The sequence below is a fragment of the Tamandua tetradactyla genome, chromosome 14 (assembly GCF_023851605.1).
Source record: "Tamandua tetradactyla isolate mTamTet1 chromosome 14, mTamTet1.pri, whole genome shotgun sequence".
NCBI lineage: Eukaryota > Metazoa > Chordata > Mammalia > Pilosa > Myrmecophagidae > Tamandua > Tamandua tetradactyla.
This window is the reverse complement of record NC_135340.1, coordinates 92,996,246-93,020,213: the sequence shown is the minus strand read 5'-3', so window position 1 is coordinate 93,020,213 and position 23,968 is coordinate 92,996,246. Positions and strand designations below refer to the sequence as shown.

Below are 23,968 nucleotides of genomic sequence, written 5' to 3'. Positions count from 1 at the left end.
ATGCGCCAGCTGGTCTCCTTCCTCATCCCTCCCCGGGGCACTGACCTGCTGGTGGGAGCTGGTGGGAGCAGTCACCACTTCACTGGGGGGCCGAGGCGAGGGGCGGCTTTTCAGGTGGAGAAGGCGCCTGCGGGGGCAGCCGCGGAGGGTGGCTGGAGCAGAGCGGGACAGCAGGCGGCCGACTCTCCAAGGTGCCCAGCCCCAGACGGGGTTTCTGGTGCCATATCTTTCTCTCCTTCTCCCTTAAAAAAAGATGAATATATTTGCATAAATAACACTGGCACACAGTTCAAAATTCAAAAGGTACCAAAGGGTATGCAGTGAAGAGCAGTTTACAAGCACTTCTTTCCCCAACAAATCTGCTCATTTTTGAGCTAAATACCATTATCTACTACCTCCTCATCTGCTCTTCTGGTCTCAATGCACTCCGCATGGAGACCTGTGCATCTACAGGAAAACGTGCATTTCTGCATTTTTCCTTTTTACGTAAACCTATTGTACAAACTCTTCCGCACTTTTCTCACGTAATATGTCTGGGAGATTACCGTGTATCAGTGCACAGAAAGCTGTGTCCTTTCTAATGGCTGCGTCGTACGGCACTGCACAGGTGGACCCTCGCGCATTTAAGTGGCCTGCTAGTGACCAGACACTGAGATTATTTCCAACCTTCTGCTTATCATATATCAATGCCTCAAATACTCTTGTAGCTGTGTCATTTTGCACACGTCTGAAGATGAAATTGCTTTAGGTGGTATTTCTTTCATTTTGTACTGGCGTTATTCTCTCCATAATCTTTTGCCAGCAAAGGTTGAAAGGGGCCGTTTCCTATAACCTTGAAAATTGAGTTACCAACTTTTAAAGTTTTTGCCAATCTGAAGAAAAATGTTATCTAGGGGTAGTGTTTCTCTATTAACATGCTACTATGAAATTTTCAAATGTATAGAGAAGTTCAAAGAAATATGCACATGCTGTCTCACAGATAGAACCCTAGGAGTGGTTTTGGTTGGGGTTTGACAAACTGGCAACGAGCAACGTCTTGCTGGAGCTTGCACGAGTGTAACCTTCAGAACAGCCTCTCGACTCTATTTGAACTCTCTCAGCCACGGAAAGCTTATTTGTTACACTCCCTCCCCCCGCCTTTTGGTCAGGATGGCCTTGTTGACCCCATGGTGCCAGGGACAGGCTCATCCCTGGGAATCATCTCCCACACTGTCATGTCCAGGTAAGGAGCAGGGTTAATGATTTTCCTTGCAAGGTTGGGCTTAGAGAGAGGCCACATCTGAGCAACAAAAGGGGTCCACCAGAGGTGACTCTTAGGCATGCCTACAGGTAGGCTAAGCTTCTCTGCTACATAAATGAGCTTCATAAGAGTAAGCCTCAAGATCAAGGGCTTGGCCTATTATTAATTTGGGAGTCCCTAATGTTTAGGAGAGGATCTCCTCTGCCTGCCTTGGATGTGCCTAGGCATCTTTTCCTCTGTTTTTCCTTAGTGTTTATAGTACTTCTCTTTATTATCATTATTTTTTTTACAGCAGTTGTTGGTTTACATTAAATAATTTAAAAAGTACAGCGTTTTATTGCAGGACTTCTTGAATCTCACATGATGTCTTATCAGTTTTGAAAATTTTGAAAATGCTTTGCCATTTTCCCTTCAAACATCAATCTGTCCCATTCTCTCTCTTTTCTTTCTGGTACTCCAAGTACATTTAGAGCTTTTCACTACGTCCCATTTTGTCTGTTATGCTTTTTTTCTGTATTTTTTTTTATGCTTTTGTCTGAATATTTTCTAGTGAACTAATTTCCATTTCATTAGTCATTTCCTCCATTATGCTCAATCTGTTGTTAAACCTATCTATTCAGTTTTCCATTTCAGTTATACTTTCCCGTTTTAGAATTGCCATCTGATTCTTTAAAAAAATTCCAGCTCTCCAGTGAAAATTTCCATCTGCTGGACTGTTTTGCAGTGTTAACTACAAGTTTTTAAAAGTCCTCATTTGATAACTCCAATATCTGGGTCATCTGCGAATCTATTTCTAGGGTTTTTTTTTTCTTTTGGTTCACATTATTTACATACCCGATAAAAATTTCATTGGGATAGAGAAGTGATACAAAAAGTTGTCCTGGCTCGGAATAACGCTGTCTTTCTGCAGAAAGGGCTCACTGCTTCCCCTCACTGAAGTGGTCAGACCACAGCAGGCCACCTTGGTTCAATATGGGGTTCAACGGAAGAGAAAAAAAGGCTGCCCTTTTTGTAAGCAAAGCAGTGTCTACCCCTGGTTTGTCCTCACTTCTAGGGCACTGCCCTCCAGGGTTCCCTGGCTGCTCACTTGAGCTGCACCTTCTTTACACTTCTTGAATTCTTGTGTCTCCCTCCTCAGTGTTCTGAGACACCTGAAAACTCTGCAGGAAAGCTGCTGGTTGAGTCTGTGCTGTGGAATGCAAACATGTGGGACCTAAGGACGCTGGTCACTTACGAATAGCCACTCATGACCACGTGGAAGCCCCAGCTTGGGGATAAGGAAAGGCACATTCCGGCCAAAGTCCTGATGCCCCATTGCTCTGGGATTTTGAAAGCTGTCCACTGCGTCACTGTTGTTAACAGTGAAAACCGGGGGCAAACCGAACGTCTGTCAATAACGGAGTGGTTGACACGGCAGGGCGTATCTGTCAGGGAACGCTGACACAGTTAAGAAACACACACACATAAGAGAGCTAGGAAATTTTGTTTAATAAAAATGTGAGTTGAGGAATACCTAACTATGATATAACTTACATAAAACAAAACCTCATACATTTCCTCATGTATCTATGCATGGTACATAGGCATGTACATGCACAAAAAAGAATCTGTGAAGATACACACCAAATTAATTATAATGCTCTCTCGAGAGGAAGATGGGAATGGAAAGAGGGGAAGGTATCCTGAGGTCTTTCATTTTGTCTGTACTGTTTGAACTGCTTATAACAATAATATAGTTATACACTACTTATATAGTTGATGCTAAATGCAAAAGAATGAATAACATGATTAAATGAGATGATACAGGTATGTACCCAACACAGGGCCTGGGACAGAGCAAGTGCTCAGAAGACAGAAGTCATTATGGGGGGGCTCCAGGGGCCTGGCTTGGAGGGGTGCCGTCTCCACAACCACCACGTGGATGGTGTGTCCTGGAGATGAGCTGCTGTGCTGGTTTGAAAGGGTGGTGCACCCTAGAGAAGCCATGCTTTAATCCTGATCCATCATGTGGAAGCAGCCGTTTCTTCTAATCCCTATTCAGCACTATAGGTTGGAAACTTGCTAGGTCATCTCCACGGAGATGGGACTCACCCAATTGTGGGTATTAACCTTTCATTACAGGGTGATGTACCTTTCATTACAGATGTGACTGCACCCATTCCAGGTGGGTCTTGATTAGTTTGCTGTGATCCTCTAAAAGAGGAAGCTTTTTGGAGAGAGGAGCAGAGCCACGCGAACCACGAGAGCCCACGCAGCAAGAGACCTTTGGAGATGAAGGCGTTCGCTCCAGGGGAGCTTCATGAAAAAGGAAGCCTGGAGAGAAAGCTGGCAGATGTTGCCATGTCCACCACGTGCCTTTCCAGTTGAGAGAGAAACCCTGAACTTCATCAGCCTTTCTTAAGTGATGGTAACCTCTTGTTGGTTAATTTGGACATTTTTATGGACTTGCTTTCATTGGGACATTTTCTCAGCCTTAGAACTGTAAACTAGCAACTTATTAAATTCCCCCTTTTGAAAGCCATTCCGATTCTGGTATATTGCATTCTGGCAGCTAGCAAACTAGAACACCTACAATGGCCTCAAATAACATGAGAGAGAAGTTTATTTTTCAAAAGTTGTACACGATGTACTTAGGAAAATGTTTTAAAGCAACCACATTTGCTTTAAATGGCAACATTTGTTGCCATTCTTTCTCTTACAAGGCTTGAATGGTAGAACTGTCTTCTCAAAAAAAGTTCTATCAATATTATAACATCATCAAAATTACTGTTCAAGAAATCATATGTTTTTACTGATGTTTAATTCATATATTTTTTTCAGTATATCTGCGTACAAATTTTTTGTTTTGTTTAGGTATGCTACTTGATTACACATGATGTATCATGAATAAAAATTTTGTGTTAACAAACGTTAAAAATATAATTATGATTTTATAAATTAAAAACCTTGTTAATATTTAAAATGAGTTTAAAGTATATTTCTGAGATGTATATCATATTCTGGCAGCTAGCAAACTAGAACAGCTGGACATTGCCTGGGCTGCAAGCTCACTCAATATCCTGCCTTATCTTCCCACAGCCACTTAAGGTAGAGAGGGCAAAAAAAAATTATGCTTATTTTTTTTTCAGAAGAAGAAACTGAAGCTTAGACAGTTGAGTGATAAGTAAAATTAAGACAACAGCATTACACTGTAGCAGATTTTTCTATTCTGGTCTACTGATTGCATATATTTTTTAACCTTCTATTTTGAAATAATTTCAAATTTACAGGACAATTGCAAAAATAATACAAAACCAATACCGAGAACTCCAACACACCCCTCTCTTCTGCTGATACCCCAATCCATCAGTTTTAACATCTTGCCACATTTGCTCTTTCTTTCTTTTCTCCTTTTGTTTCTCTCCTTTTCTTTCCTTCTGTCTCTCTCTCCTTCATCTATCTATCTGTCTATCTATGTATGATTGCATCTTTTGAGGTGCTCCTCATTGATCTGATTTGATTATATCTTTGGACATGCCATTCACTTATATCTAATTTCTGTCAAGGTGAAACAAAAATACCAAGTTTTACTATATTATAGATAAGTATAAGCCTATAAAAGCCAGAGTGGAAAATGCACACCAGAATCAAGAGGGTGTTACTACTGGAGAGGGCGAGAGGAGACAGTTTTGTTGGTAGTCATAAAGATTTATTTCCTGAAGAATAAAAGGCAGAGAAAATATCATTGAATGATAATTGCTAATTTGGCCTGATGGAAATAAGGTGGTTGTTATATCCTTGCTTGCACTTTTCTAGGTCTTAAATTTCCCAAGCCATAGCACAATTAAAGCAGGAGCAAGTCGTGGGAAGCATAGAGTGGAGCACTGTGGTAGTTAGATTCAGTTGTCAACTTGGCCAGGTGAAAGCACCTAGTTCTGTTGCTGTGGACATGAGCCAATGGTAGGTGAATCTCATCTGTTGCTAATTACATCCGCAGTCGGCTAGGAGGCGTGCCTGCTGAGTGACGTTTAACTTAATTGGCTTGTGCTTAAATGAGAGAACGCAATGTAGCATAGTCTAGCAGCTCGGCATTCCTCATCTCAGCACTTGCAGCTCAGCCCGGGCCCTTGGAGATGGAGAAAGAAATCACCCCGGGGAAAGTTGTTGGAACCCAGGGGCCTGGAGAGAAGACCAGCAGAGACCATCCTGTGCCTTCCACGTAAGAAAAGAGCCTCAGTGGAAAGTTAGCTGCCTTTCCTCTGAAGAACCAACAAAATAAATCCCCTTTTATTAAAAGCCAATCCATCTCTGGTGTGTTGCATTCCGGCAGCTAGCAAACTAGAACAAGCACCAACTTCCCATTCCCGACACACACCCATGCCTCCATTTCCTTGGGTCCTGGGGGCCTTGGGTGGGCTTCTGTGGGACCCTCTGGGGTTCTGTGGAACACACTTTGAAAACACAGATGCAGTCCATCGCTTTTCAGTTCATAGATGAAGAGACTGGGGTGTAGGAAAAGGACGGGGTTTGTTGGGGTCTCCGAGCAACGGTACCACTGAACTTGGAGCACACCCATGTGTCTGGCTGCCTTTGTCCCGCGGCGTGGACCCCACAGAGCCATTAGTAGCTCTCGGGGAAGGATGAATATCCTGCAGTTTCACACTCTTGCATTCTTTGGTCTGCTCTCTCAAATGCTGACTCGGAAATCCCAAGCATGGGCTGTGTCTTATGTTAACACTGCATACCCCGCACAGACTGCAGGCAGTTAAACTCAGGGCCTTGTGAGCCTCCCCTGTCAGCTCTGGGACCCAGTCGGGCTCCATGAGTCAGCTGCAGACCCCAGTGGGAGATTATCAGTGCCTCCTGGCTCCTCCTGGCTGGGGTGAGTGCCAAGCACTGGGCTCAAAGAACGGATTTGACTTTCCCCTTCCAGATGGAATGTGCTTATTAACCTTCATTACCGTCCAGCTCCGTTTCAGAGCAGGGCAGGATACCCAGAGGAAAGGCTGCACTGAACTCAGCTGCTGTCCCAGGTTGCTGAGCTCCTGGCCTTCCCAGTGGCCAGCTCAGTGGTCCCAACATAGCCACATCGTCCTTCAGCACCCAGCCGTCCCAGCCAAATGCTCCAGCTGCCAGAGGTGAATTTGCTTCAGAATCAGGCATTCTGATCTGGGCAAATAAATGACCTTCAAGGGACCGGGCTGCTAGGCTGACCCAGTGTATTTGTCACAACATGCAGTTTGAGGGTTTTGATGCAGCAGCTCCGAGTGGAGGCATCCTGCCAAATGCACGCAGGAAACTCATAGGACAGAGTGAAGAACCCAAATGCAGACTTAGACACCAGCCTCTGAGTCAGGGCTTTATGGGAAAACTAGCGATAAGACACATCAAGGTGTGCGGTGCGGGCTTTCAGGTTTGTTCGCATTATTATTTTTTTTAATCACTGGAGGCAGCTGAGGAGAAAGGGAAGGCACACTGGCCTCGGGACAGTGAATCCTGCCTGTGCCTCCGATCGACTGCGTGATCTTGGGCGAGTCTGTTCAATATCCAGCCGAAACAGGCATCAAGAACCTGTCAAGTGCCACACGCTGAGCTGCACGGTCAGGGTGCAACTGTGAGTGAAACAAGGGTCGTTGTCTTCTAGGAAGTCACGCTGCTGAGGGAGGATGGACAAGGCAGTGGAGGATGCAGGACTTCCAGCGCTGCCTCTGGACTGGGAGTGGGGCCGCCGAGAAGCCTCCCCCCTGGAACGCTCTTTCCCATCCTCTATCTTTTACATCTTTTTCTCGGGTAAACCTAAGTAGGACTCACATGAAACTTTTGGAATATTTACTAAAATGCCAATCCTAATAATTTTGCAGCTCAAAAATACAACGCCTTTTAAGAAATGTCTCATTTTGAAATACTTTCATGCTTATAGGACAGTTACAAAAATAATACAAACCCCATACAGAGAACTTCAACACGCCCTGTCCCCCAGACACTCAGCTCCACCAGTGTTAATATTTTGCCACATTGGCTGCATGAGCCCACCTACTCATCTATCTACACCAATCTGTCCATCTGTCTGTCTGTCTAGCAATCCATTTTCTGAACACTTGAGTGTAGGTTGTATCCATAATGCTCCTTGAACATTTAGTATTGCCCTGGGCATTTCTTAAGAACAAGGACATTAAGTGAGGTAACCACCTTAAGTGCAGTTATCAAATTCAAGAGATTTAACATTGCTATAAAGCTTACAGTATACATTCCAGTTTTTCACATGTCCCCAGTAATGTCCTTTTGAGTCTTTTCTCCTCCCTTGTTAGATCCTCTCCGGGATCATGTACTGCATTTAATTGTCATTGACTCTTTAGTCGCTGTTTTTTTGTTTTAAATTATGGGTGGCATTTTTTTAAAGTATCCATGTAACTATTAACACAACTTAAAGTCAATAGTAAAATTTTAGGAGATTACAAAAACTGAAGCAGATAAGAAAAAATATGTCCTTGGCATTTTGACTACATTTAAAAAAAATACGGTTTTATTGCGATACCCTCACACACTATACAAACCATCTGGCTTGTATACATACAATCATACAATTGAAGCATATAATCACTGGCTCACAGTATCATCACACAGTTGTGCAAACATTCCCATGATAAGTTTTGGAACATTTTCAGTACTCCAGAAAGGAAATAAAAATAAAAAATAAAACCCAAATCCTCCCATACCCCTCATTATCCCCCCCCCAACACTGACCCATAGTATTGGTGTGGTACATTTGTTAACTGTTAATGAAATAATATTAAAATATTACTTTTAACCATAGGCCATAGTTTGCAATAGGTACATCTTCCCTGATGTATCCATCTATTATTTTTTTAACATGTGTTCCCGTTAATTTATTTTTAATCCTTATGTTTTACTCATCTGTCCATTCCGTAGATAAAAGGAGCATTAGACGCAGGTTTTCACAATCACACAGTCACATTGCAAAAGCTATATCATTATACAATCATCTTCAAGAAACATGGCTACTGGAACACAGGTCTATGGTTTCAGGCAGTTCCCTCCAGCCTCTCCAATATACCTTAACTAAAAAGGTGATATCTATCTAATGTGTAAGAATAACCTCCAGGATAACCTCTCGACGCTGTTTGAAATCTCTCAGCCACTGACACTTTATTTTGTCTCATTTCTCTCTTCTCCCTTTTGTTCAGGAAGGTTTTCTCAATCCCTTGATTCTGAGTCCCAGCTCATTCTAGGATTTTTGTCCCATGTTGCCAGGAAGGTCCACACCCCTGGGAGTCATGTCCCATGTAGAGAGGGGGAGGGTAGTGAGTTTGCTTGCTGTATCAGCTGAGAGAGAGGCCACATCTGAGCAACAAAAGAGGTTCTCTGGGGATGACTCTTAGGCCTAATTTTAAGTAGGCTTAGCTATCCTTTGTGAGGATAAGTTTCATATGAACAAACCCCAAAATTGAGAGCTTGGCCTATTGATTTAGTTGTCCTAATTACTTGCAAGAATAACAGGAATTCCCCAAATGGGGAAATTGAATTTTCCCCCTTTCCTGCCATTCCCCCAAGGGGACTTCACAAATACTTTTTTATTCACTGTTAAATCACTCTGGGGTTTATCAGGGCATCACTCTGGACAAACCTACAAAATCTCATGACCTACTCAAGGTTCCATGTACTTATGATGTTCAATTAACCTGTCCATATAAGTTATATTAGGAAATGAACTGGCATTTTGACTACATTTTAAGAATTTTGCCATTCATCTTTTGGTAACCTAAGCACAGGGCTGCAAATCAGATGTTTCCCTTCCACTAGCCTCTGAATCTTCCCAGTCTTTGCAGTGCCTCCCTAGCTCTGTTTGTTTATCCTTTAGAAGCAAGGTAATCATGAGGTGTACCAGTGCACTGCAATTTAGTATTATGCCTTAAATTAAATTTTAATACCATTAAGTGTTAATACAAATTAAGTATTAACCCCAAAATGTGAGTAAATCTCTCAACACCTTTGATCCATTGATTCAAACTAGAATGAGCCAGAAGCTGTTGCCCAAGTCTGTGGTTTTTCTCCTCTCCCTGGGCCAGAGAACTTTGGTATGCTTGGGAAGGTGGAACTGCCTTTTCTGTTATATATCTTCACCTCTTGTGGTGGCTTGGAGTTAATGTACCCCAGAAAAACATGCTCTTAATCCATTCCTCTTGGTGTGAACTTTCTGTAAACAGGACCTTTTCATGAGGCTATGTCACTTAGTTATTTGGCCCCACCCACTGAAGCAGGTTGGGCTTTAATCTGGAATATTGGAGTTCCTTATAGGGAGAGAGGGCACCAGATGGAGAAAGAAGCCACAGGGAGCAGCCAGAAGCAGGAACTCAACAGAACCCAGGAGAGCAGGGCAAAGAGGACACCATAGCATTGCCATGGGACTGAAAAGCCAAGGACGGGGGCTCACCAGCCGCCAGCTCCAGAATGCTACCGTCTTTGGGAAGAAAGCATCACCTTGCTGATGCCTTGATTTGTGACTTCTCCCAACCTCAAAACTGTGAGTTCCCACTGTTTTAGCTAACTCATTGTATGATATTGCCATGTCAAAACAAAACCCCGCTAGAAAAAAACCCAAAAAATCATGGAACCCATACCAAACTTTAAAATCTGTTCTAACTACTTTTTAAAATGCACTTGGCCATTTATTGCTTTTTTGTATGTATATTTCACAATAAAAAATTTTTTTAAAGGCTAGAATACCATATGTATGGGGTGTACAGGTGGTAGAATGCTTGTCCGCCATGTGGGAGACCCGGGCTCAATTCCAAGCCCATGAGCCACTCCCCACCCCCCAAATTAAAAAGAATAGAAAACCATGCATATAGTAGGATTCCAATTTTTAAAATATATAAGTATAGATATGCAGAGAGAAAAGTCTAGACAAATACACACTAAAATGTAACAGAGATGATCTATGGGTGAAGGCATTATAGGTATTTCTTATCTTTTTGCAGAACTGCATTCTCTTATTCTTCTGTAAGAAAATGCAATGATGGTATGACACAATTAAATAATATTTCAAATAAGTACATATACATTAAAACTAAACAAAACAAACCCCCAAACTTGGTTTTTAAATGGTCACCTTGCTGTCTCTGGACCTGATGAAATAATAAAACCAGTGCAGTTTGGGGGGCTTTGTGGTCTGTTTGGAAGATCTGTCAAAGGCAGGAGCTCAAGGCTGCCCTTTGCCTGAACGGTTCGGAGTCCACAGTCTGACTCGGTTGCTGTGTTATTTATTGTGGGGAGGTCCCTCTGGAGCCAGGCCAGACCCACTGTTTCGGGGTCATGGTAAATGTCAAGGCGGATGAGACTGGTGCCGGGCTGCTGGTTGCAGACACCCTTAGTGGCAGAAGGAGGCGGACTGAGTGGATTCGCCATGCCTCCACAGCCCTGTTCCTTCCACCGTGGTAAGTGTGCTTTTTCAGAGTAACAAGAAGCAGAGCTGTCCATGCACAAGAATTGAGCTGGTTCTATAAAAAGCAGTGAGGCCATTAAGAAAGGTGACCCTTCAGATTCACTTCCCAGCTGCTGAGCGGGCTACGTGGATGGCATTAGCTCAGGTCCGAGGGCACGTCCAGTGGCATAACCTCCTCCCAGTCACGTCCTGTGGGATTGCACTCAGCAGCCTCGCGCCTCGATCAGAACAATTAACACGTCTGCCGCAGGCAGACGATGAACATATATTAACAGACATTTAAAACCACGACAGTCACCAGGCTGGAAAGATGCATGGAGGAGCTGGGAGGAATGGAATAGTGTGGCTAGAACTTGCTTCTAATAGTTGAACGTCCCTAATCTCCAGAACAAGGAGGAAACGTGGAACAGCACCATTTTAGGTAAACTTTAGAGGAAAGAGTATTTCTGGCAAGAGAACGTCATCATACCATACGTCCACAAGCCACCCTACCGATTCTGCTGCATCGTTTTATGCTGAGACGCTAATGTTGTTGATTGCACCCAGATCTTCTCAGACCCCCTCTCCTGTCCGTGTGTCCACCCTGCAGCCTCTGTGTGCTTTGCTCCTTGCAACTCACACCTGCATCCATCTTCACAGGACTGCCCTAGGGTTCCTGGGGCTGCTTCCCCTGTGTGTGCAGACAAGCAGGAAGTGGCTGGGAGTTACATCACCGAGGGTGGCCCATGACTGCCGGCTGACTGGGGCAGATATGTACAAGCCCAGCTCACTGCTTTTGAAGGAGGGCCAAACTCTGTTGTGTAACTAACACTCAAGAGCCTGTAGGATGAGGCTGATTTATTTTCTTCCTAAATAAATCCTTGTACATGAGTCATTGTCTCTGGGTCTGCTTTTGGGGACCCCAGTTAGTTGGAAATTAATTTGCTGTATTTTTTCCATCCCTTAATTCAAGCCATTGAACTTCCACTGAAAGTAGACCAGGCAGCATGGTATATTTTGGACATTTAAGGTAAAATCGGTCCTGATTCTTGCCCCAGGGATTCACAGCCTATAGAGATTGTGAAAGATGCTAAAATTAGGAGAGTCACTGCCAGGAAATCATGCTCTGGAGAGAAAGCCAAAGGTATGGTTGGACGATCTTCTGTCAGTGATGAAGAGATCAGCCATGTGACTCCTGGTTCCCTGAGGCATCTCAGCAGAAGCCAGGAAGAGAGATGAGATTATCTAGGAAAGATCTGGGAAGCCTCACATCTAATGGCACAAATCCCTATGACATACGTGGGAGACCCACAGGTTTTCAAGTATGATGTATGAGCAGAAACCCTGTCCATTTGGAATGAAGGCAACAGAGACATGAATGAAACGAATGAAGGTTATCAGATCCCCCAAATTCTACAGACAGGAAATAGGCAGGTAAACTGGCTAAGTGGCAAACAGCTGCTCCCTTCAAGTACAAGTAAGCACGACTCTGAGGGTAGAGTCTCTGGCTCAGAGGGTAGAGGCATGGGCATGGAGGGCAGAGCCCCAAGCTGCAAAGGATTATTCCCAGTCTTTGAAAACTAAAGAGGTTTGCCAGATTAGAGTTCAGAAGTACTTGTGACTGGTGAGTCTTCCTTCCTTTTCTTTCAGTTGAAATGAGACTGTTATTCAATTCCTGTCCCACCACTGACTTTTGGGTGTAGATAACTTGCTTTCTAGTTTCACAAGTTCAGAGATTGAGAAGAATTTTGCTCCAGGATGGGTCATGGGCTGAGTCTCACCCATACTTAATTTAGGTGATTTAAAGGATGAGGTTTGGGACTTTGAAATGACGCCGTATTGGGTTGAGACTCTGGGGGATGTTGGCTTAGGGTGAAGGCATTTTGCATGTGAGATGGAGGTGAATCTTTGGCGGACAGAGAGTGAACTGTGGAAGGTAGAAGATGTTTACATGTGAATCCCTGGAAACTGTGAGCATTACCTTGTATGGAAAAAAATGTGTTTGAGATGCGATTAAGAGAAGGCATCTGTGAGGCTTTAAGGCACTAAGTTTGTGGTAACATGTTATAGCAACAACAAAAAACGAACGCAGGGAGTCACTGTAGAGTTTTACGGTAATGGACTTCTGTGCATGCGCCTCTTGATTCCTAGGTCCAATCTAGAAAAGACACGGACTATTTCGCTCTATTCCCCCAGGTTTGGAGAAATGGAAACAGATCAATCCAGGACCCACAAGGACATGCGGTGCCTGCGAGCTGTGCCTCTTCCGAAAGGGAGGAGGTGACCAAACAGTCACACTGGTCCTCGGCAGCACAGGCCTCCGGGAGGGCCGAGTCAAGTCCTGCCCACAACTGGCCCCCACCTGGGTGCCTCAGTGTATTTCAAACCATCCACAAACATAAGGGAAATTTTATTATCATGGAGGTAAAGAAAAACTGAGATGCATATGATTAGTTAAACAAAAGTGTCATGGCATATCCAGGAGTTTAATTATACTTGGAATAGGGAATTCGAGAAGAAGAAAACAGAAGACATTGCGATAAAAAAATAATAGAAAAATTCCCTGAGCTGAAGAAGACATTCAGTCTTTAGCTTAAAAGGACTAACTGAATGTAAGGCATATTTAATGGAAAGAAACCGACACCTACAGTTTTCTTGGTGGGATCTAGATGGAGGGAAAAAATAACCCGACAAACCTATAACAATGCAGAGAGGAAGAGAGAGAAGATTTCCACAGAGGGTAAGGATGTGATGGTAAGAGAGTCTATAACACTGAAGACCTGACCATAAGGAGTAACAGCTCCGGGACTCTGAAAGGGAAGATAACAGACATAGAATTCTACACCAAATGACATTAATTGGCTGTGAGAGCAACAAAAAGACAATCTCAGGCATTAGCAGATTTTAAGCACTCACCTCATGCATGCCAGAGCATCCACAAACCTTCCAGAAAAAACTGCTCGAAGACGTACCTGCACCAACCAGGAAATGAATCAAAGAAGAGCATGCAAGGGGGGGGGAAGCCATGCAGCGAATAATAAGCCAATAAGGCAATAATCTACTGGGTAAGTAGTTTAAAAACCTAAGTAAATGTTAAAAGCAATTTTTGAAATACAAATTATATGGTATATAAATATAATATACAGCTGTATAATAATTTGTATGTCAAATTCGATATTATTCTTAAAAAATTGATGAGGGAGGGATGAGAACATGATCTCTTTCTATAGTTTCTAACCATTTATGACACATCTGCTCTTACTATGAAACTATGAACTGGATTGAATCCAATCGATTAATCTCTTTGGAATTTGAATTTAGAGAAACAAAGGAAATTCTTGGTTGGAAATGGTGACTCGAGTTGGAAGATTGTGAGTGAATGTTGTTTTGGGCCCTAGACTCAGAATCAGTGGAGGAAGCTGGGAAAAAGAGAGAGATAAAGAGCAGGGAGTGCAGCAGCCCATAATGAATGGAGAGCAAAGATTCCACCGCAGAATTTTCAGTCTCTGATTCCACACTCTGTGATGCCTACATGTGCTTTACTTGTGTCTATGCATAAGTGTTGTATCATTCAAATCACCTTTTGTTTATTCCTAAAAAAGAAATAATTGATGGAGGGGAAGGTGGAATGAAATTAGAGTGCAATAATTTGTACATTATTTGGGTAATGTCAAATAGTATTATTTCATTTTAATTTTGATAGAGAGTTTAGGTTCAACTATGAACATTTAAAGGTCACACTAGTAGAATGATATAAAAGATTTGAATACCATAATAAGTTGAGTAGATATTTTTAATTGTTTACAGGGAATACCCATTATTTTCAAACATTCACAGAACATTTACAAAAATTGATTTAATATAGATGTATAAGAAAATCTTCATATATTTAAAAAAGTAGAACATTCATAGGTTGCACTTTCTGACCACTAAGGATTCAACAAACCAACAAACTACTTGATTGAAATAACATTAAAAAATAATTATAGGTCAATGAGAAAATTAATCTGTACTCACGGAATATTTAGAAATTCATAATAATGAAAACTTCTGGAGTCAAGTGAACGATAGCTGTTTACCACACTCAGGCAAAATTATAACTTTCTTCACTGAATAAAAAGAATTAAATGCAGTGATACAAGTACTCAGTTGAGAATGTTATATAAACTGCATCAAGAAAATGTAGAGGTTAGTGAAGTTAAAAGCAGAAACGAATAATTAACAAATGAGAAAACCAACGGAATTAAACATAAACCTAGGTTTTGTTTTTTTTTAATAGTTTGAACTTGGACAAACCTCTGGAAAGTTTGAACCTGGAAGTAAAGAGAAAAGGCAAATATATACCGTTAGGGGTGAGAAAGATGATACAGCCACAGATAGAAGATTAAAAGCATAATGAGGCAATGTTACACAAAAACCTGCTTAATATTTCAGTGATATGGAGGTTTTCCTAGGAAAAGAGAAATTAGCAAATTGACTCAAAATGAAGTAGGAGGGCGGGCCATGGTGGCTCAGCAGGCAGAGTTCTCGCCTGCCATGCTGGAGACCTGGGTTCCATTCCCAGTGCCTGCCCATGCAAAAATAAAAAAAAGAAGTAGGAATCCCCTGGTGACGTAGGAGAGGACTCCCAGGGATGAGTCCGGCACTGGCACCTTGGGATCAACAATTCCATCCTGACCAAAAGTGGGAAAAAGAAGTGTAACTAATAAAGTATCAGTGGCAGAGAGAGTTCAGAGTTGAGAGGCTACAATGGAAGTCACTCTTAAGCAAGCTTCAGGTAGACCTTGCTACCTATCATAACTTGCCAACCCCCAAACAAAATCACTCCAGCCAATCCTAAAGAACACCTAGGGCAATATATGCAGATTCCACAAAGGATCCATGTACTAGGGTAACTTTCCAGAAACCTACAACCTCCAGATGGGTCCCTGGACCAGATAAGTCCTGAAACCTAGAGGGCCCAGCCTCTCCAGAACATCAGCTAGTTCCATCTCCCTGCCCCATATTATTGACAGCCCTTCCAACATGAAAAAGTTAGCATGGCCAAACCAAATACCCCTAAAGAGTAGAAAAGAAAGATCAAAGGTGATGGTGGAGTTATACAGAGAAGGTCAGGTTTAACAAATGAATATGATTGCTGAATCATTATATTGGTATTTCTTTTCGTCTCCAATATCTTAGAGCAGCTAGAAGTAAAAACTTAAAATTGTGGAATTGTAACCTATACCAAACTCTGAAATCTGTTCTACAACTAATTGTTGGGTTGTGCTTTGAAATATATTGCCTTTTTGTATATATGTTATTTTTCACAAAAAGAAAAAAAATCTGATTGTGATGATTTAAAAAAATACTTATTCCTTCTAGCCTCCTATATTTTGGAGCAGCTAGAAGGAAATATCTGAGAGGGTGGTATGGTAGCCCATGACAAACTCTGGGATCTGTTCTGTAACTACTTGTTGAAGAGTGTTTTTGAAAACTGTTGCTTTTTTCTTTCTTTACTTTGTATATATGTTATATTATACAATTAAAAAAAGTAAGGAAATAAAATGAAGTAGGAATCCCAAATTAAACAATTGCCATTGGCTGCTTGCCGAGAATGTCTATCAGGCCCCAAGGTGGGTTGGGGTGCCACCACTGGCCCGAAGCTGAGCCCATGGATCTGCCTCCAGTGCATCATGGTCTTTGTATGCAGCTGGGGCCCTGCCCCCTGGCCCCCTGGGATTGTAGGCACCCCTTCCTGTTCGGAGAGCTGCGGCGACCTGGTGACCAGCACTTCATGCTTTTGTCCTTGTATATTTGACCAGTATGTCTCCCTCTGGGAGTAAAAAATATAGAGCCTATTTCGTGCTAATATTTCCGTTGAACAGCTCAAGTTCCATTATCATATATCTTCTCGGGATTAGTTACAAAGGCCCTACAAAAAGTTCTTTTTTATGACCAAAGGGCCAACTCATCAAGCCTTCCTGGTGGAGCGCCCCCTGGAGGTGAAAGGATGTCACCACGCCTGCTTCAGGAGGCTGGATGACGGACAACAAGGAGGTCGAAGAGGGCCACATGGCGCTGACCTTATCACCTCAGTTCCGGCTGCCATCCCCCGTCCCTGGGCAGGTCCAAATCAGGCAGGTGCCTTTCAAGGTGCCTTGTGGCAATTCGAGCAGATTTCCCTAACTTGAATCTTGGGGAGAAGAGTGTAGAGTTTCAATCAGCTCCCACTCAAGATGTTCCTAAGCTCCTCATGCAAACGTGCCTGCTTCTCCCAGCATCTTTCAAGGTCTGCTCATCACAGTTTACCTCCCAGAAGGAAATGTTAAATTTCACCTCTTTGCATATCCTGCCACACAGAACCAAGATGACATTTAACAACACGCCTGTTTTTATTTCAAATTTCAGTGGAAAACTCCAAGATTGGGTCCTCAGTTCTCCAGGGGACTCCACAAAGCTGCATGAAGCATATGTTTTCTGGCTGTACTTGTAGACATTGGCAAAAGGGGACACTTTCTTTCTTTTTTTAAAATTTATTTATTAATTAAAAAAATTTAACAAACGTAATAAAATATTAACATAGATAATCAGTAATTCACAATATTATCACTTAGTTGCATAGTCATCATTTCTGAGAACATTTGCATCCATTCAGAAAAAGAAATAAAAAGACAATAGAAAAAGAAATAAAACGAAAACAGAAAAAAAAATACCCCTATCATACCCCTTACCCCTCGCTTTCACTGATCACCAGCATTTCAAACTAAGTTTATTTTAACATTTGTTCCCCCATGGGACACTTGTTTTTGGTAGAACTTCCCCCAAATTAATGCCGACCCTCTGTGAAGAGCTGCACAAATCAACTTCCCATGTTTGAAGGGTCAATTGACAAAGGCCCAAGTTTGCTTCTCTTCCAAAGAATATATTTCATTTGTTTCTGAACATTAATAGAGATGTTCACATTTTCTTCTTACAAATTTTACAACTGCTACATTGCAGCAGGGGGTCTAATGAGCTGACATCTACCTTGTGGCAACAGCAAAAGTAATTTGAGCCTTGCTTTGGGATCACCAGTCAAGTAATACAGAATCTGAAGTAATGACCTTGGAGATCACCCAGTTTAATGCCATTATTCTAGAGTTAGGGAGACCAAGGCTCAGACAAGGCGACTGATTAGATCAAGGACATCCACATGGCAAGAACACTTGAGTCCTGATGGCTGTGACTTGGCACTTTTTGTCCATGGTAAGTCCAACTAAAGTCTTGATTATCTTGAATTGCTTTCTAAGGCAGAAGGCAGGCTCGAGCACCAGGACATGTGGGGAAAAGATCATCTTGTATTTCCTTCTGCACCAATTAGAAGCTGGGCCTCTGTCTCACTTTGTGCTGAATAGGAGCATATCAAGCCCTGGGGAGAAATCTAGGAAACTGAGGCAAGATCAGGCAAAGTGGAGGTCCTGCCAGCCTAGGGGTTGGAGTCCTGTTTCAGACATTAAGATGTTGACTATTGGTTTCTGATAAGTGGTTTCCATCAAGTTAAGAAGTTTCTATTCTTAGTTTTGGCAAAATACTTATATTCTCTGAGCCTTCCTCATATGTAAGAAGAAGGTGACACAGCCTCATGGGATGGTTGTGAGGATTAAATGAAGTATGTGAAGCTCTTAACACAGTGTGCCTGACACATGGTAAACAATAAGTGCTAGCTTTTATTGTTAGTTCTAGTATTCTGATGATTTTCAGGATTTTTCAAGATGAACCTGAATACCTTAATATTGAACTAAATTTACATCTTGGAATAAATCCTATTTGACTTATTATTTTTTAATATATTGCTAGATTCAAATGTTAGTATTTTATCTAGGATGATTACAACGATTGCTAAAATAGGATTGATTGTAGGGCTAAATTTTAATAGAAAATTTGAACTCTTGCACTTTAAACAAACAAAGCCTTGAAATTACTGATTAGTTTTTCCATGAAACCATTCTGAACCATTCTATAGCAAAAACTTGGCATTGAGTGCAGGGCTGTACTGTTTTTGAGCACAAAGGTTCCCCGTGGGACAGGGTCAGGTGTGAGAGGCTCTGGCATTTCAACAACAGGCGTTTTCTCTTCCTCTTCTTCACAGAGGACAGCAAAGCATGTGTCTGATAAGTTCATGAAACTCTATTCTGAAGTCTCAGTGTGAGCGCTGAGAGCTCCAGCTATTCTACAGCACCCATCTCCGTCACGTGGTGGGGTGACGGGAGTCAGCTTCTTCTTCTTGTTTCTCAGTCGCGTCTGTATCATCCTCAAGATCAAGGTTAACTCCCACTAGAGAGACAGGAGTGTTGGGACAACGGGGCCACACTTAGATACCATTTTGCGCGGACATTTTCCAATGACGCTGTAGCCACAAGGGAAAAACAGTTTAAGGATACGTTTTTGCTGATAGGGTAGAAGGCATATCTATCTTGTCCAATGATCCCCAAACCCAGATTCTCTGGTTTTCTATCTACCATAACACAGGCGGAATAGTTGTCAGAGACCGTGGGAAAATCATCTCCAGGATATGCATTGGTTGTGCAACTGCTCAACAGGCAAGTGTTACTACAGTGCGAGCGGGAGCTGAAGGCAGCGTAGGGTAAGGAAGATGGAACGAAAGCTGAGAAGGATGCAGCACAGGGCAGGGTGGCTCCGTCCCCCCTTTGTTAGGTATTTGTATAAGGTGGTGACAGTTTCATAGCACAAGTCAGGAAGATTTCTGGTTGTTTCTGTGTCTCTAATCGTTTAAGAGGAATCGTCTATTCCTTAAAGATTTTTAGAACACAGCCTGTAATTGGGATCATTTTCAGAAATGGATGATGGACGACCGTTTAAATTCCTCTTATGCACGCCAGCTTATTTAAATTTTCTACCTATTATAGAAATTCAGGAAATTTATGGTTTCTTAGGAAATTGTCCATTTACAGAAATATTCAATTTCAGTGACTTAAAATTGTATGTGGGATTCTCTTATTACTTCTTTTGTGACCTCTCTAGCTGTGTTACTTGCTGATCTCTATTGCATATTTCACGTACACATTTCTTCTAGTACAGATTTGCTAAAAATTTCTCTGTTTTGTTGGTGTTTTAAAATTATTGATATTATTAGATCAACTGTATATTCTTGCTCTTTCTTGCCTTCCAATGAAATACTTTCATCTATTATGATTTTATCTTTTTCCTCCATATTATGTATTATTTATTTTCTCTTCAGTCTTGTATAATGAAATATTTGAACATGCAGAAAAATATTAGAGAACATTTGTATATCTACTATCCAGCTTTAACTGATGTTAACATCTTACCATATTTGCTTTCTTTTTGAAGAATAACTGAAACATTACAGATTATTCTAACTAGATCACACCTCCCCTTCCCTTTCATCAAAAGTGAGCAATGGTGGCTCAGTGGCAAGAGTTCATGTCTGCTGTGCTGGAGACCTGGGTTTGATTCCCGGTGCTGCCCATGCAAAAAAAATAAATAAAGGTGAGTACTATCCTGAAGTTGTTGAGAATCATTCCCATGCCTATTTTTATAATTTTACGACATAAGCATAGATTTGTACATAGTATCGAGTGTTATTTTCTGTGGTTTCAAAGCTTTAAAACATGCTAAATATTGTTTTCTTCATTCAACACTATGATTTTGAGACTTTTGCTATACTAAAACATGTAGCTCTAGTTTATTCCTTTTCATTGCTGCATGGTATTTTGATGTTGGACCAAGATTTGTTCATTCCTTTACCAACTAATGGACTTTTACATTATTTCAAAATTTTAATTATGAAAACAATGCTGCAATGACCATCCTTAAACATGCCTTCCTGCACATTTGGCCAGTTTTTTTCTAGGGTAAGTACCATTAGTGGAATTTCCAGGTCATGATATGCATAGCTCTACCTTTATTAGATATTGCCAATGTTGTTTTCTTCAAAGTGGGTTGTTCTAATCCACACACTCACCAGCAGTCCATGGAAACTCCTGCCATTCCAGATTGTTGGCATGATTTCGTATTGTCAGTCTTGCATTTTGGCCATTTTGGTAGGTGTGTGTGTCATTGTGGATTTAATTTACATTGCTCTGATTTCTAATGATGTTGAACATCTTTTCATAAGTGTACGGGGCATTTGGTTTTCTCTGTTTTGAAGTATTGGGTTGATTTTCTTCTTCTTGTTTGTGTTTTGGACTTCTTTTTGTGTGTGTGCTGTGCGGTGGGGGGTCACATTTCATTCTCTTTCCATGTGACTATTCTGCTATTATAGTACCATATATGGAATTTTTTTTTTTTTTTTTGGTGGTGGGGGGCAAGCACATGGGTTGGGAAGCGAACCCTGGTCTCCTGCATGGCAGGCGAGAATCCCCCACTGAACCACCCTCGCCCCCTCTGGACTTCTTCATTTTTTTTTTTTTTTAACATGGGCAGGCACTGGGAGTCGAACCCAGGTCTCTAGCATGGCAGGCGAGAACTCTGCCACTGAGCCACCACGGCCCACCCTGGACTTCTTTTTATATCTACTCTGGGTACTATTTCTTCACTGACTCTGTGTTTTGCAAGTTTTTCCCTAGTCTATGGCTTGTCTTTTAACTTTGTTCATAGAATCTTTTTTTTTTTTTTGCATGGGCAGGCACCGGGAATCAAACCCGGGTCTCTGTCATGACAGGCGAGAACTCTGTCTGCTGAGCCACCATAGCCCACCTTGTTCATAGAATTTTATTCAAAGTTCTTGCTCAGATTTTTAAAATTTCAGTGTAGTTAATTCCAATCTTTCCTTTTTAATTCTTGCTTTCTACAACTTCTTTATTCTTTGTCAATCCCAATGTCATAAATATATTCTTCTATATATTTTTGTAATATATAAAGTTTATTTTTTGCACTGAGGTCTAAAATCCATCTAAAATAGATTCTCATATGATCTGACATAGAGGATTTAAACTTATTTCTCTGCTTATGGATAAACAATTGTCTCATTCCTATTCATTGACTATTCCGTTCTCTTCCCAATGATTTGTAATGGCATTTCAAGTTTCCATTTGCATGATCTGTTTCTGTGGCTCTCTGTCCTTTTCAATTTGTCTATCCCTGTATTGATACTACTCAGTCTTAAATCACATTAAAATGGCTTTTGATACATTTTGATATAAGCAAGGTCAAGTCCCCTGTCTTCTCATTTTTATTCAAGAGTCCCTTGGCTCCTCATGTTCTCATACGTTTAGGATCAGTTGTTGGGTTCCATGAAGTACCCTATTGAGATATGGATTGGAAATGCACTGAAGGTATAAATTAAATTGTAGAGAATTGTCATTTTCATGATACTGAGTCTTCTCATTCGTGGAAAAGATATTCAGACATTCATTCATGTCCATGAATCATGTTTTATCATTTTCTTCATGAGAGAACACATCTTCCATTGATTTATTTGTAGGTACTTTGTAATTTATTGTACTGGTGTTGCCAGATCTCTCTCTTTTAAAAAATTTTAATTGTTCATGTTTGGTGTGTAGGAACAGCAAAGATTTTTTTAATATAAGAATTTTAAGTCTAGCAAAATTACTGTGCTTTATTATTAAGTTATCAGTTTAGTTTTTTTATTTAGAAAAAATATAGAGTCTGCAAACAACAGTTTGTCTCTTTCTTCACATATTGCCACTGTTTCAGCTGGCTCAGATGGCAAAGTACAATGGAAAGGAGTAGGATGAGCGCAGCCATGCTTGTCCTGTTCCTTATTTTAAAAGGGATGCTACTAATCTTTCATCATAAAAATGATTTTTTGTAGGTCTGGTTTCACCCATATTAACTCCATCCTCCTCCTTTTATTAATTTTTGTTCTTTTTCTAGTTTCTCAAGGTAAAAGTTTAATGAATTTATTTAAAATCTTTTTTTTTTTTTTTTTTTGGCATGGGCAGGCAGTGGGATTCGAACCCAGGTCTCCAGCATGGCAAAGCCTGTTAAGCCACCACGGCCCACCCTAAAATCTTTGTTGTTTGGAGGAAAATAATTTTTAAGGCTATGGATTTTTCTCTGACTAGTATTTTCACTGCATTCATCAATTTTATGAGCCATTTTCTTCATTGCTATTAATTTCTACGTGGCCTTCAATTTTCTTTTGATTTAAACATTGTTTGGAAATAAGGTTTTTAAAAACAATTATTCAATGGTTAGAATATTTTAGAATTTCCTTTTTATTGTTAATTTCTAGTTTCATTGCATTGATGTCAGAGTATGTAGTCTGCACAGGTTTAATTTTTTGCATTTTGTATGTGTGTCAAATTTGTGTGTGTAGTCAACTAAAATATTTTATGGAAAACTATTTTAAAATTGATCTCATCTGTTTTGGGGACATATAAAATTGTATATGTAGTCATTAAATCAGGGTTATTCATTATGCTATTTGAATCCTCTATTTCCCTATTGTTGCTTGAGCCATCCAATTTTAAACTTTATTTTATTTTATATGGAAATTTAGACAATCTTGAATTTAAAATTTTCTGGAAATCTAAAAAAGAAACACAAGGTAGAGAGAGTAGTATCTGCCCACATGTACCAATTATTCAGCTTATCAGTTATCAACATCTACTATTCTTAGTTCAATAAGAAACAAAGGACAATTCTCCCTTTTTTGGAGTATATTGAAGCAAATCCCAGATAACACATCATTTTGCCAGTAAAATATTTCAATATGAACTTTTAACAGAAAAGGAGTTTTTAAAATAGGAATAATAACCAGAATAACCAACAAAATTAACCCTAATCCTAACTCTTTAATATTATATAATATCCAGTATATGTTCGATTTTCCCCAAATATTCCCAAATTATCTTTTTGCAATGGATTTGTTTGAATTAAGGGTCAAACAAACAAACAAACAGAAAGAGTCAAACAAGTTCCATACATCCTCTGAAATAATTTCTTTTAATTATTAACAGTGCACTTAAGAGGAACCATTTTTGAGGTAGATGTGCTAGGGATTCAAAACTTTTTGTCAAGTTTTTTTCTTCTAGTTTTTGCTTTATAGGTATTTTTACTGGTTCTCTAATGCTTTTTATTTTTTTTACCTCTTCTTTTCTTTTTTTGACTTTTTATGCTTTGTTTCACTGTATTATTTCCTTGAGTAATTTTTTCCAGAATGGGTACACAGATGATATAATTTATTAGGAATTTTTGTGTACACACATACACATATATGTATGTATCATGTCCCCAAGAAGAAACCACTCTTCTTACAGTACCATAGATTGGTTTTACGTGCTTTTAAACTTCCTATAAATGTCATGAGCAGTCTGGCTTCTGTCAATCAACATAAG

The 23,968-nt window shown here is 40.7% G+C and overlaps 2 protein-coding genes across 3 annotated transcripts in view; one reads left to right on the top strand and one right to left on the bottom strand.

Moving 5' to 3' along the window:
- Positions 1 to 4,100, top strand: part of FAH (fumarylacetoacetate hydrolase) — a 53,210-nt gene extending 49,110 nt beyond the window's left edge. The window contains exon 14 of the mRNA XM_077128527.1: positions 3,384 to 4,100. Coding sequence (XP_076984642.1) covers positions 3,384 to 3,415 — 32 coding nt within the window. The 3' untranslated portion in view covers positions 3,416 to 4,100. The remainder of the gene's footprint in view (positions 1 to 3,383) is intronic.
- CTXND1 (cortexin domain containing 1) overlaps positions 1 to 23,968 on the bottom strand; it is a 60,277-nt gene that overhangs the window by 8,032 nt on the left and 28,277 nt on the right. For both annotated transcript variants that reach the window (XM_077128536.1, XM_077128537.1), the window contains exon 2: positions 46 to 242. The gene's annotated coding sequence lies outside the window, so the exon portion shown is untranslated. The remainder of the gene's footprint in view (positions 1 to 45; positions 243 to 23,968) is intronic.